Consider the following 15,281-nt stretch of genomic DNA (forward strand, 5'->3'; position numbering starts at 1 on the left):
CACCTACATACTTGTAAATGCCAAGACATGTCCAAATTGTCTGTCCAGGATTTAGACACTAGTGTGCTTGTATCCTGGTGGCCTAGCCAGGACTCCTTGGGTTGACGTGGAATGCAAGTGACCCTGGCTTTGGTTTGGTGACCACATGCTAGTACTGAAAGGACTCTTTTCAGTCCTTTAGGAGATGAAAGTGATATAAGGATTTTATTTCTGCATCCTGTACCACCTCTGTAAGTTAGGAGTTACTCACTGTCCTTTATGCCTCTATCAGAGACTTGAATCCTTGCTTAGTCTGAATATTGGCTGACCCTTGTTTTAGGATCGTCTTTCTTTTCCTGGTTTCCTTAGAAGCTGCGTGTAGATGCCCTAAGATCTTGATGACCTGCTTATCTACATGCCATCTGCCTTACAGTCCTTCTGCTGTTCCTTCTAGTGCTTCCATGCCAAGATGGTGTCATTTGTCTGCCATTCGTACCTGTCTTAACATTTCCATTACAGCTCTATATGTAATGGAAGAAAAATACTTTATTTAACTTTCTGCAGAGGGGAAGAGAGGACAGTATCGCCCAGAGAAACACACAGATATATTCCACTGAGATTTTTGTGAAGCACTAACCTGGATAGGGGCACAGTAAATTCAGTGATCCTTCCTGAAGACAGAGGAGTACGACTTGGCAGACCTAGCCTAACTATGAATCTCATCTTTCAGAAGCTCAAGAGATATTTTGAAGTGATGAGAATTACATTTTTTGAATGTTGTATGTTAGGTGCCAGGTGATACCATGGGATAGCTGTTTTTAATGAGCCCGAGTAGGTGTGCAAATAGCAGGCATTCTTGCCTCTTGGAGAGGCAAGTTCTACTCTTAGCTAAACTCTAGCTAGTAAGTATACCAATATGAGATACGGTTCATACCAAATTGTGCAAATGTGCAGTTTATATATACTTTTTTTAGTTTACTCAGCTTTTGCTTGAATTCTCAGGACTGTCCTTCCCCTTCTTGGGGTTAAATACACAGTTTTACTCTCAATCCTACTACATTCCGTTCAATTCTCTTGCACTTCACTCACTGGAAGATGGCGTGTGTTTCTAACTCTATTCACTCATCGAATGAGATGATACAGTCCAGTGACTCTGGAATTAAAAATATAATTGTTTCTGGATGGTTTTTATATGTCTTTACCAGGTATATAATTAACAATATGAGCACGTTAATTATCATGTTGGTCATCTCAACGATTTCCTTATGTAGTTCCAGCACAGTTCATGTTTCTCAAAGACATTGTGTTAAACTTTTTGGAAACTTAGTGCAGATGACACTGTGTCAGTCACACTTTATTCATATTTTGAAGTTGCCATTTAGAGGCTTTACTTTTAATTGGAAGCTTAGGGTCTAGAGAAGAGCATGGCAGTTTGAGGAAAAACAGACATGCAGAGGACATTTCCTTTCCCCTGCTTGAATTCTGGTGACTGGGAATCCACTGACATAAGAATTTTCCCCAGAAACCACAAAAAGCCTATGTACAGTTAAGTGGAGACCCTCTCTGAGAAAAAGGGTATTAGGAGATAGAATCTGTAAAATATGTGATATTTTGATTTTCATTTGTCTTCCTCTCTATTTAAACAGCTTTACACCTTATTCCCGTGGTAATCTAACTTTTAGTGTTCTTACCCCGGAACCAAATCACCGACCTGGTTACAATGATTTTTACAATACTCCATCTCTCCAAGAATTTGTAAAAGCTACACAAGTGAGGATTCATCTCCGTGGCCAGTACCATACTAATGAGTCTTGGGTAAATTTTAGGCATAGATACTATGGAGTTAATGAAGTTACAGTCAGCGGAAGGTAGGTGTTATGGAACTCTTGCCCCACCCATCACTGCCTCTGACTATTACAGCTGTGCAAAGTATATAATGACCTGCCTAAAATTTAATGAAGTTGTTCTGCTTTTACATTTATGAATGAGAAGGGAATTTGGTCTGAAGCAGTGCATCAAGTTTGAAATGACTGGTGTACTGTTTTTTTAAAACACTTGCTCATATGTTATTTTAAAATTAATTATACTTATTACACAAATCTGTCAAAAGCAGTCCTTTCCTTGGAATTACCAGTGCCTCTAAGCAAAGGCTTATGATTGAAAACCATGGCTTGTGCTTTACTTCAGTAGCGCTTCCAAGTTTCATTATAGATTCCCAGACATGCCAATTTTAACAGTTTTAATGCAGAGCTCATTGTTTCAGCTGTAGTTTTCCTTTTAAAATGGGGCAGCTGTCAGTAAAACTGTTACATTATCTGTGACAACTTTATTGTATATAAGTGTGCTGTCTTGTGAAAGGACTAATTATGCCCTGTAAATAATATGCAGATTTGGCAATGAAATAGTTTCCAAGAAGCATATGGTGCAGATTTTTGTTAATAAGTATTATTCCTGAAATTATTTTGGTAGTTCTCATTTTGAGAGAAATCACCCCATTAGAGGTCATGTTTACCTTAAAATTTCCTACGCTACTAATATGTTTTGATTATTGATTCAGATGTATTATGATAATGCTTTTACTAAAATAGCTATCATCTTGGTGACTACATAACAGTAAAATAATTTCAGCTGTAGTTTGCAAAGCTATGCCAGGCCTCCAGAAGAGCAGACCTTCTAGGTAGAGTGGGATGATTATTGCCTAATAACTAATACTCTAGAAAGATTTTATTTTAGTAAGAAATGGACATTTTAACTGAGATTAAAACGGGTTAAACTAGAAAATTATGCTTGATACAGTTAAGATTTCTTGAAAAAATAGAGCCACACTAAGGCTTAATATTGATGATTAATTGCTATTTATTTAATAAAGTTTTACACATTAATATTATATACTGAAATATAGTTGTCATTACATATTATATAAGGGAAGAGTAGCTGTACTACATGCTGGTTTTTATTTTCTTGGAAAGCAACTGTTGATACTTAAAAATATGTTGAGTGAAGTAGTCTTTTGTAAGTTACTGCACTTAAGAACATTCTCTTTGGTGGTGTTTATTTGTTCTTAATGAAGAACCAGACTATGTAATAGACAAAATTGTCTTCGTGACCATGTTATATATTGTTGGACAGATGTGTTTCCACGTTTTAATTTTTTCTTCACTACCTATTGTTCTTTCAGGTGTAATTGCCATGGCCATGCTGATAATTGCGACACAGCTGTGGAACTGTATAGGTGCCTGTGTGTCAAGGAAAGCTATACAGAAGGAAATAATGTTAGTCTCTCCTTTGTCTATCTATGTCCCCTATGAACAGCCTCAAAATTGGGATTTTAGTCCTGGGAAAGAGTGTGTGTATGTGTGTTAGTGTTGTCCTAGCTTTTATAGGGAAACTTTCCATAGCAGGGTTTGTATTAAGTAAGGCAACAAAAAACTATCCCCGCCCCCCCTCTGCCTCCCCTCGCCAAAAGTTGTTCCAGCACAGACCATTAGGAGTGCTGTGTTTAGGGATTTGATTTCTTGTTAAAGGATTATGCCACTTTCAAACATTACATGCAAACTTGAATTTAGACTGTCAGAATCTAATAAAGATTATGGCTCTACCTGCTGTAGCAACTAACAAATGATGTGTAGAATGAAAAAGTAATGAAGACCCAACAGCAGATGTGCTCAAGGGATTTTTTTTTTTTTTTTTTTTTTTGTACTGTACAGTAGTTTTAGTCTGGTCCTATGGACTCCAGACCCATTGAGTAGATGGAGTGCAGTAGGCACAGTCCTGGAGTTCAGCTTCCAATTTAGTTTCATTTGAAAGGGAACGGTTCAAGTGGTCCAAGACAGCTCCATGATGCAAACCAAAGCACAGTAAATGCAGAAAATTTGGAGATTTGCTTCAAAACTGCATGGCTAATCCAAGGTAAAACACTGACATAGATTTACCTTCAGATACTTGGAACATCTGTAGGTACTTGGGACATCTGTAGATTGCAGTCTCTGACTTCATCTAAGAATGAGATCTTTTGATGCAGTTGTTTTACAAAATATGTCTAGGATAGGAAGAGTTAAAACATTTTGGACTTGATTTTAAATGTCTCTTGCGTTGTCGAGCACATGTAAGAAAACACTGAGACATGCCAGTACATATGTATTTGGAAGTTATTTTCTTGGTGGTCTTATTCATTATATTGATCTAAACCAGTGATTTGGGTAGTGGGTTTTTAAAACATTGAAAATTGAGTTATGAATTTATTTATTTGAGGACAGCCTGTAAATATCAATGTCCTGTACTTTTTGCAGTCGTATATGATATTTGGTTATCTTTAAAATAATCTGTAGTAGCAACATGATTGTTCTAACAAAAGAGTAAATTTAATCTTCCTTTTTACTGTTCTGTGTTTTCAGATAGTCGATATTAAGGTAAAGTTTCTTGGAATTAATTAGAAGGCCATATTAAATAATCTAGATACAGTCTAGAAAATATGCTTATCATTGCTTTGCTCTTAACAGCATTTCTCAATAAAGAGGGATTTTGTGAAGTGTAGTATGCAGTTGAAACCAAGTTGCAAAATTATAATTTTCCTACTAGTTTTATAATTCTTGGCCATAGGAGAACCAAAATGAGGTTGTTTACTAGAAGTCATGGTCATCTAGATAAATATGTAGAGGAGAGCTTAGAATAATGGTACCAGTTTGCACTTTCTTCATACAACCTTTGGTTTTCTTGGAAGCTTTTCACATACAACTTAGCAAAAGCAGAATTATGATGTACAAGTTAAGCAAACTTGCTCAGACAAAAGATTCTGTCCCTAGATTAATTATTTATCTCAAAAAAAAAAAAAAAAAAAGAAAAGGAAAAGAAGTTGAGGTTAAAGAATGAGCTACATCAAAGAAATGAATCCCATGTTCCCACTGAATGTTAGATTTCCGTCATGAGTACATGTTTTATTCCTTGCTACATCTATGCCTTTTGGAAATAACCCTTTCTAAAAATTAAGAAAGGGTTGTGGAATAGCAAAAGGGAGACTAATCTCACATCAAAAAATCCCCAGGCAGTCTGTGCTTGCTAGAACAGAGCAAGAAGTGTTAACCTGAGAGCATTTGATATTGTGCTTATGATCATGTGAAAGATATTTGTAAAATTTCATAGGGGATCTAAGTTTTCTAGTTTTTTTTAAGCAGAGGTGTAGGATCTACAGTCTAAATGGGAATTGAACAGAAATTTGAAGTTTTTTAGGTGGGTCAAATTAGAAAAAAATATTAAAACTGACAATGTCCCTTTAATTAGAACACACATTGTGAAATGTTACTTTGTAGGGATTAATTATAAATATTTAATAAGATCTGGACGTTCACCAAGCACTCTTGCAAGACTTATGCTACCTTGTGAAAACAAACCAAATACATTTTAATGATGTATCTGCCTTATCAGATATTTTCTGTCAATGTTAATGGGTTGTTCCAGTGAGTGTCACGTTTTTGATTTCACATATATGCATTGTAACGATAATTGAAATGCTTGAATTAACTGTATTCATTCACAGTACAATAAGGATGTTGTTTAATTATTTTCCTCATTCTTTAGATGAAATGAAATAGAAGTAGTAATAAAATAGAATTAATATTTGCAAGTATATCACTAACTACTTTGACTTTTTTCAAGGATTTACATGAAATCCAAACAGCTTAAAGGTTTTGATTTTTTTTGTAAGGCAAACACTTAAAAGCAAAACGAAAATCCATCCTGATTTTTGACTATCATTGGCAACTATACACCTATGTTTCTCAGGCTCCCACTCCAGTGATTTGGGTTTTTTTTTTTTTTTTTTTTGATCCCTTGACAAGCTCTTAACATATGGCAGAGTATGTCCTTGTCACATTTACGCTTAATACAACTAAAATTACCATCATGAATTTATCTGGCATATACATCTGGATAGCTGTTGCACAGCAAAGCAATACCAGGAACAAAAAATTTGCATAATTCATTACAAATAGAAATCTTAGTTTAGCTATTTGCATCACCATGTTATGAAATTTGACATATCAAATGGAATTTCTTTTTTTTTCTTTTTTTTTTTCCTGAGTTCTGTTTTGATGAAGAAATATGTTGCTATGAAATTTGAGATGATGGGAAGAAGAGAGTGCTTAAGAATGACTTGTAGATGTTGAGGGGCCAGATTATGAAAGAAAAGGAAATAAATCCTCACAGAGCTTATCTCTCATCTTAGAAAAAACAGTTCAGCTACTTCATTTACAAATTGTTCTGTGAATGTCTTGTGTCCTGCTTTCGGAAGTAACTCTGCCTTTTACAAATGGAAACTGAGGCACCAAGAGTGGAGTCCAGATTTTGGTAATATTTGTATGCCAAGACTAATTTATAGACACGAGTAATAGTATGTTCAAAAACTTTCCATGATGTTACATGAAAAACTGGAAACAGCCCATGAAAAAACAAGACCGTCAAACAAGATCAGCCTTACCTTACAGTCTCAGAGCCACCTTTAAATTGGTCATACAGAACTTAATAGAGAAAGGTAATGGCAAAATATACAGGAATAATTGTAGAAATAATAATAGAAAATAGAATTTAAAATAAATAAAGCAACTCTGATAAATGCTTGAGAGGGTATGAATGGAAGTGTGAGAGTGGCGGGATACAGTAAAGGCTTCAGGTCTTCAGAGTTTTCTGTGCAAATAATTAATGGTCTTAAACATCTGCTCTCTGAAAACTGGATATGGCATTGTTGATTTACCAAGAATTGGATAAATAAAGGCTTTTTATGTTGTTACAGAAGAATCTATCTAAACCTTACTTAAAGGTCAATCTGTATCATCATGTTACATGTTGGAATTAATGATACATAGTACCTGAGGAGCTGTAAATATTAACTATAGTAAGTGGTCACTCAATAACAAAGACTTCTAGCTTGCAGAAGCAAGCAAGCAAGCTAGCAAAAAATGCGCTTTTTGGTAAGCTCTGTGCCATAAATTTTTTATCCAGAGGATAGGCCTGGGAGGAAGCTGCTTATATCAGAATAAAAAGAAAGGAAATCAAGCAGGCAGATAGTTGACTGGAGTTTTAGGAAACAGCAAGCAGAAAAGCACCTAGTCCAGTAGTCTCACCTGCCTGAAAATTTTAGATAACTTTTGACATGTGTGTAGAAGTTACGGGTTTGTCCATGAATCCATCCCTGGAAAACTGGTGTAGTTGCATAGTTCAAAGATGCAGGCTTCTAAAACAATTTGTTTACAAGGATTGCTGAAATACTGAAAGATCTTGTTGCAGTCCCAGATACCTCATGATTTGTTGCACAGGTGATGACATGCTGAAGGAATTGTGAAGTGGTCATTATCTGTTATACATTTTGATCTGATGTTTGTAAGTTTTACTTGAGGTGAATGGCAACTAGCATTATGGTTGTCATTGTTACCTCTCAGAAATTAAGGCGGCTGTTCCAGTCTGAAAATGATTTTCATGGTCTTATCCACTGTGCTGGATATTTATTTCATTTAATGTGAAAGCAAGCTGAGACACAACTGGGCTGGTGCTTCACTGTTGTTGGAAGTAGCTGATGTAAATCATAGTGCCACATATATTTATTGAATTTCTATGGGTTTTTTTCACATATTCCATACAAGTGCCCAAGTGGTTAGGCAATCTGTTTTTTTCTTTCTTTTACCCCCCTATTATTTAAAAAAAAAAAAAAATCCCATGCAATAGCTTCCTCAGAAAAGTAAAATTAACCCTACAATACCTAGTAACTGGGGCTACAGCATTCTATAATATTACAGGAGAATATTACAGATCTCTTACAATTTAATACCCTGAGCAAGTCAGAGCTTTGGTAAAACAGAACACATGCCAAACCCATCAGCTGCAAGACATACCTTCTCCCTCTCTTTAATTTTACAGAACTCCTACAGGGTTGCAGTCTAAATGAGAGTTGGAGTGGATGCCTGATTTGAAAATAGCTTCGAATTTTAATCCCAGAGAATTTAAGTGTGAATTAATTTACTGAGCCGCCTGATTGTAAGAATTAGTGTGGTTGCGTATGCTTTGATTGTGTAGAACTTAGTGTGGCTTCAAGTAATTTCACCAAAAAAAGCATAAATGAAAGAGGAGTTGAATAGAGATATATCTTATGCTGTCTGACAACATCTGTGCCAGCGTTTGAGATATCAGTTGTGTCCCATTGTTGGAATCTGGCATTCAGAATGGTAGGTCTTATGTTCTTTGCCGGTCAGGTTCTTTGTCAGTCACTTTGCCATTGCAAAGCAGCAGTAGTATCTTTTCTTAGAATGCTATTTGGCATACAGTAGTTGTAAACCATCTGTTATGTCTGTGCTTAGTTTCTAAAATTATGTTGCATCCTTTTAAAGTACATGGAGTGTTATGATGGAACCCCATAAGATGCTCTTCATTTCTATTCTGTCTTCATTAGTCATTTGGAGTCACTTAGAGTGTTCTAGCTTGCCCCCCCCCCCCAATAAAACCTGGCTTTTGCTTTGGTCTTTGGGGAGTTCACCAGAGACAGATATGGTTCAAAGCTCTGCTAACATGTGGTCTTGATAGATAGTCAAATGCTGTAGTGACGGTGCTGAGGAAGAGCCATGGGGAGATTAAGATGACTGTCTTCAGAGCATGGCTAACCTACACAGGAATAGATATTGCCTTGAAGCCATATTTATTTGGCTAATTAAGCTAAATAGAGTGAAAACATACTGTCCATTTGGGTAGAGACTGGGATCTTGTAGGAAGGAAAAAATAGTGTGTGATTATCCTACTATAGTCAACACTTATAGGGCAGCATAAGAAAACATGGTTGGATGATATACATAATGGAGTTTTTCAAAGGCAAGACAGCATTCTGAAATGCCTGAGAAGGTGGCATTCTAATCTTGATATCACTTCAGCAAATTTTTAAATCTCTGTACTGTTAATGACATATGTGTATTATAGAAGCATATGTATAATATAAGTAGTATAGGTGTGTATGTACACTGGTTATTGCAGCTGAACTTTGACAGGCGTGAGATGGGAACTCCTACACAGGTTAGGAAAAGAAAAAAAGGAATAAATTCTACATAATGTAACATTAAAAAAAAAAAAAAAAAGCCACCCAGAGGCGAGTAGAAGGTTCTAGTTGATCATGACTTATTGCAGGTCTTAATGTATTGTTACCGTTGCCTTCTGAAGTATTTCTTTGAATATTTGTTGACTGTTTCTTCAGAGGCACTGTCCTCAGTATTCTTAGTGATTAATAAGGAACTTGGCACATAAAGGCTTAGGCTGAAGTCACTGGTGATCCTTCCATAAGTGTGCTGGATTCAGGCATTTTGATAAGGTAAGTTTTTAATAATAATTTTAGTAAAAAAAAATAAATCCTGAATTCATTATTGGAAATAAGCTTTTAATCATAATTTTAAACTAATTAATTGAGCCAAGATGAGCTAAGTATTTTGACCATCTGGGTCCATGTAATGTTTCCTCAGAAAACTGTTTTTGCAGAAGGTGAGCAGTTCAGATACTGTATATCAAGAGGACATGTTTGTTATTGTCCATAGGTAAAGCCATATATTTAAGATGTTTTCTGACGGGCCTAAATGTAACTGCATCTGCATGTTTGTGGTTTTTACAGTTATGGAGAAAGGCTTGTTTTGTCAAGAATTAACATTCTTTGTAAATCTACCACTAGACCTTGTTCGGATTTGTCAAAGGCTTTTGGGGGATTTTTACCTATCTGTTTTACACATGGCAGCCAAGAACTGAAACCTCAATCTCTCGATACCTTTGAAAAATCTTGACTATGCTTTGGGTGAATGCAGGTTTACATTTGATGAATGAAGACCTGAAGGTTGCCATATGTACATCATCATGCTACCAAAAGTGAAAGTTAAACACAGCAGGTCTGGAAGTTAAATGCAATTCTTAACCTAATAAAGGTGTGACAAACTCAGCAGGATGAGTTTTAATGCATACAGATGTGACAACTGCTAGAACAGCAATTGTTTCATAGTCACTGCCAGCTTTTGAATGACTACTTTTTTGCTAAGGCTTTTAAAAAGTTTTGTCAAAATTTTAAAAGTCACAGAACAAGAGATATGGTAGTTCAAAGAAGCCCTGTGCTATGTAATCAAATGCCATCTTCTCTCTTACTCCTTAGTGCTTGTGTGTTATTTAATAATAGGTATAAGCACAGGTTTGTATAAGTAACTGATCTAAGATTGAAATGAAATAATGAATGCTCTCAGCTGCTACATGGCTGGCCATGCACAAATGGAAATTCAGGGCTGGCAGGTTGGTAGCTGTTCCTGTACTGCTTTCCCTTCAAGGAGGACATATTTCCATTGACATGCTGGGAGGAGGAAGCTGCATGAGTGGGATGGTTTGGTTGGGAGCTGGGGTTTCTTTCTTGCGCTTCCCAAGTAGTGCGATGCCTGAACAAACCCTCTTGTCTTGTGTTGCTGGTGCTGTGTAACGCTGTTTTTCCTCAAGGTAGTGGCAAAGGGAGTGACTAGAGAGAGGAAAGATAGATGTGAATGAGGGAAGGACTTGAATTAGTTTGCACTGTGTAACTTGTGTAACAGTTATGGTCAAGGCGTTCCCCTTGGTGTACTTTAACTGGGCTAATCATGATTAGGCAGTGATTCTTCTGATAAACAAAGGTCAGAGTTCAAGGTCTCAAGTGAAGCTCTGCTAACTTTCATCCAGAAACCTCCTTATTCTCTCACTGTGGTGATGTGGGTTTTTTGTTGTTTTGTTTTTATCAGATTACAGAAGGTGCAGTGGCTATTGTTATCTTACCTTTTACTGTTAATTGCCTTTATTAAAACTAAATTTCAGCGGATAAATTCTTGTGCTTTCATTTTCTCTTCCAAGTTGCTTTTGTTAGGAGTTGTGACTGCTCCACAGTTCTTGGACTGTCTTAAGCTTATATTTTCCAGTTCAGTTTCTCATTTTACCCACAGTTGATGCTTTCCCAGCATTGGCTGTGAGTGAAAGAGTTTAGAAACTTGAGTATAGTTTCCTAATTGTCAGTGTATAGGTGATGTAGGCACACTGGGCCTAAATAATTGTAATAGTGCTTGGAATAGTAGCCCTGAAGAAAGATGAGCGCACTTCTGGAACTTAAGAAGAAAGAAGGTGCCAAAATACTTTGCAGAAGCAACTTGTTTTGAAGCATTTAAATTTCCTCTGAAAGATGGAAATTATAATTGCAGTATATTTTGTTTCTTAGATCAGCAAGGCACCAGCATTTTGGGAATGAACTTTTAGTAATGCCAGTTAAATTAAAAAAGTTCTTCTAAGCAAACATCTCTCCAGTGCCAACATGTACCATTTTTTTAGCTGATTTAATAAAAACTAGTTGCATTGTTCACCATAAAGAGAATGCAATTGTCCAAAATGCTATCCATTCATTAACTTTAAGAAATCCAATTTGGTTTTAGTTCTTGATGAACTGGTAGGCACAATAAATTGTCTCCTTCAAGTTTTCTTGAGTGTATTATGAACTGAAGATTATTCCAAATTCACATTTTTCACAAAGCTCTACTTAAAAGGTAATATTGTGAGTTCATACAAATAAAAAATGAGCTTCTGAGGTGCTCCTGAACTACTTAAAAAATATTTTTACTTGTTTGGATTTAAGCTAATTAAGTACTTCAATATCATTAGTCTTTGTATCCAACAAATTTGAAAAGAATTGAAGAAAACAAGATTATTTGTTTAGGTGATTATTTAAACAATGTGCCTGGTATCCTAGTATTCCACTGATGTCATTTAAAATACAACTTGATAGAGCTGAATGTGTGTAGAGATTTACATTTTTTGTTTAAAACTTCTCTCTTGAAAATTTCATGGGATAAATGCACGTTAAGAAGTGCTGATATTTCAGATACTCTGTACAACATCACATATTTGGCCATAGGAGGCTTTTTGTTTCACTCACAGGTCAAATGGTAACTGTACAAACTACAGGTACTACAATACTGTGAACTGTAGTAACAGACATTTGTTTAAAATGCATCCAAATGGATGCATTAGGTGAATGTGTCTTGTGCCTCAAAAGGCACCATTTTGCATCTTCAGAGGTTTAACTAAATCTGAATCTCAGGACGTTAGCCTGTGTTGAGTATCTAAATACTTAAAATTTTATTCTTTTGCCCACTTTTCTTGGTTTTAATCTGTTGGTAAAGTAACTTAAAAAGACTGAAAAAAAAAAAAAAGAGATGGTTTTGTTATTTCCCTATATGTTTTCTCACTTCTTGTCTAAACCCAATATTTTTAATATTTAAATGGGGGAAAACCCATAGAATGAAACATGAATATAGTGATTATAATAGTGTTCTTGTAAGGTAAAGAAATAGTATTTTCTTTTTTTTTTTCTAATTTCAGTGCGATCGCTGTTTGCCATTGTACAATGACAAGCCTTTTCGTCCAGGTGACCAAGTTCATGCCTATAATTGCAAACCTTGTCAATGTTACAGCCATGCAGTAAGCTGCCACTATGACTTAGCAATGGACCCTTTTCCTCAGGAGCACTACAGAGGCGGTGGTGGAGTGTGTGATAACTGTCAACACAACACAGCCGGTAAGTCACAAGAGAATGGACTGTTTGTTTTACGGTCACTTTTTGACTAAGTCTTGTGTCAGCTGAAATTAGTAATGCTCAGTGGCTGACGTTCCAATGAATTCTCATGTATATGCATTTTTAAACTGTCCAGATAGTGCAGTAATTACAATTGTGTCAATACTTAAGCTACAGGAAAATACTGCTAAAATTTGATCCAATCTTGTATAAAATCTTCCATGCAAAACGCATCCTAATAAATAATTAGAATGTATAGTTTCAAAGCTGTTTCCATTACATGTGCTAGTGCATTTAAATCCAGAATATTGTCTTTCTAATTGAACCAGTTTAACAGATAACATATTAAAAAGGTTGTCCAGTTTTGCTCTGATGTCAGTTTCTTGCTTATTGAGTAAAGGTTTCTATTCTGTGTAAGTAGTATATTTGAATACTTTTGTTTAGCAGTTCTCTTCTATTTCAGTTTTCTTGGCTTTGTCTAGTAAAGGGAAAAAAGAAAAGTTTCAGGTTCAATGATAATTTTTCCAAAAAATGTATAGGCATTTGCATGGCACAGCTTTTATATAAGTGTGGTATTATATAACAGATGGAAGTTTAATGGAGTAAAACATAGTTTGTAACAGGTTCATTGTTTCATATGCTCTGGATCACTAAATTGGCAGGTAGAGATGAAAGGTGCATTAAAATGGACGTCCTGAAAATTATAGAATTCTCTCAAAGGAATAGAGTCTTTAATTTTGAATTATACAGCTAATTTTAATGAATTGGAAGCCATAATGCATAACCTTTCTTTCATGCAGGAAGGAACTGTGAGCTGTGCAAGGATTTCCATTACAGACAAGCAGGTGCAGATCTTTCAGCCATTGATGTTTGCAAACCCTGTGACTGTTACGCAACAGGCACCAAAAATAAGACCCTCCTGTGTGATAATGTAAGTAGCCTCAATACAGAAAAATGACAAAACATTTTAATCAGCTGGATAGACAGCAGTAAGATTTTACAAAGTGTATTTAGATGGTAACTACTTTATAAAAAAATGCTTAAGTTCAGCCTTTTTAAAATGATAATTGATTTACATCAGAGGCTGAAAGCTGAGAAAACACAGCGAACAATTCAAGATGTACTGTTGAAAAGTTCATCTTTTCAATCATCTAGATCAGCAACAGACATAAAAGAAGCTGTATGAACTTCCAGAAGTGAATAGTAGTTTGGGGATACTAACAAGTACCTGTGCACTCAGCAATGTTAAAACATCCAGGTTTGGATTGTTTTTGAAGGTCTTGATACTATCTTAAAATTGCTAACAGATTTTGAAAATTCAGGCAATAAGCTGAGCCTGAAATTGAACTAAAATTAACTAGTTTTCTCTGTAATAAGATAAGGATTGAACTCCCTTTTAATTCATAAAGTCCATCTGAAAAAAAAACTAAAACCAAAAAACCCACAAAGTGATGCTGGAAAGAAACACTATCAGCTATGCTTTTTAAGCCTATGGACCTCATTGTCATGCAAGACATATAGTGTGATAATAAATCTATCTGTAACTTTCAAAATATGCATGTCAAAAAAAAGCAGGAAAAGTGATTGAAGTCTTGAACATATATTAAAGATATATTCTGGTTCATGTTCTATCACATATGTACTGTCCATTGCCAAAATCCAAATTTTGTTAGGAATAGGGAAGCAATAGCTTCTTTGTCTGAAAGGTATTTTAGAAACATTTTAAAGGTAGAACTTGTTCTACAGGGAACTGAGATAGGACTTCTTCAGCTTGTTGCCACATTTCCCGTTTCTCCTTTTTTCCAAACTTTTTTCATAAAACAATCTCTAGCATTTTTCATATAATGTCTCTTGTTATTGCATTTTATTTACCAGTAAGCTCTTGTGGATCCTGTTGCATTTTCATCCTTGGTTCTGTAGTGGTACAAATACATGCCCGGTTTGACTCAGTGCACCTTCGCAGGACTCATGCATTGGTGCATATGCTGAGTGATATGCAAATTTAGCACAATGTTTTTTTTAAAAATAATCCCCTATAGCACAAATAAAAAATAATTTATAATTTTCCGTCTTCTGAAGATGATACTTTTTGCCAGAACCACAGAAATGAAAAAACACTTGAAAAACACAGGTATCATGTTAGGACTATTTTTTAAGGTATGGGAAAAATGAAAGCAAATGCTGATTTGTGTGTCCATGGTTTGTGGTGAAATGTTGACCTAAAACAACTTTAGCTGTGATTAATAATCAGAGGAAGAGTAGTTTACAGAAATCACTGCTTTATAGTGAAATATACAAGAATGTTGATGAAGCTTGACTGTGAAAGTATGAATGGGGAGATAAAATGGGAAAAATGGGGGAGACTGTAGTGCTCAATAAAGCATCAGTTGACTGCTGCAGTAGAAGCAGAGCAGGGAAATGATTAAGAGGCATTAAAGAATAGATTAATAAGGCTGGGGACTAAAGGCTGAAATGAATTACATGAAATAGGAAGGCATCATTGAAGGAAGTGTTTCCAAATCTGACCTGTAGAAGATGGAATCATAAGGAATAAGGACCCTACTCGTGAAAATTAATTGTCACGTCACAATGATAATTTTCAAGGAAATATGCCAAAAATGGGGTAGAATACACTTTTACTGCATAACTTTCCATTTTCTGCAGTTCATGAACATTTTTTTCTTTTTGCAAAGTGCCAGTTGTGTCACTAAGTTCCAAGAGG

At 35.5% G+C, this 15,281-nt stretch overlaps 1 protein-coding gene across 5 annotated transcripts in view; it reads left to right on the forward strand.

Annotated features, from left to right (window-relative positions):
- The window catches only part of USH2A (usherin), a 394,137-nt gene that overhangs the window by 42,551 nt on the left and 336,305 nt on the right, over positions 1-15,281 (forward strand). For all 5 annotated transcript variants that reach the window (XM_069800131.1, XM_069800130.1, XM_069800132.1 and 2 more), the window contains exons 8-11: positions 1,626-1,847; positions 3,158-3,251; positions 12,367-12,562; positions 13,360-13,490. In XM_069800131.1, coding sequence (XP_069656232.1) covers positions 1,626-1,847; positions 3,158-3,251; positions 12,367-12,562; positions 13,360-13,490 — 643 coding nt within the window. The remainder of the gene's footprint in view (positions 1-1,625; positions 1,848-3,157; positions 3,252-12,366; positions 12,563-13,359; positions 13,491-15,281) is intronic.

The sequence above is a fragment of the Haliaeetus albicilla genome, chromosome 13, assembly GCF_947461875.1.
Source record: "Haliaeetus albicilla chromosome 13, bHalAlb1.1, whole genome shotgun sequence".
In the NCBI taxonomy this organism is placed as follows: domain Eukaryota; kingdom Metazoa; phylum Chordata; class Aves; order Accipitriformes; family Accipitridae; genus Haliaeetus; species Haliaeetus albicilla.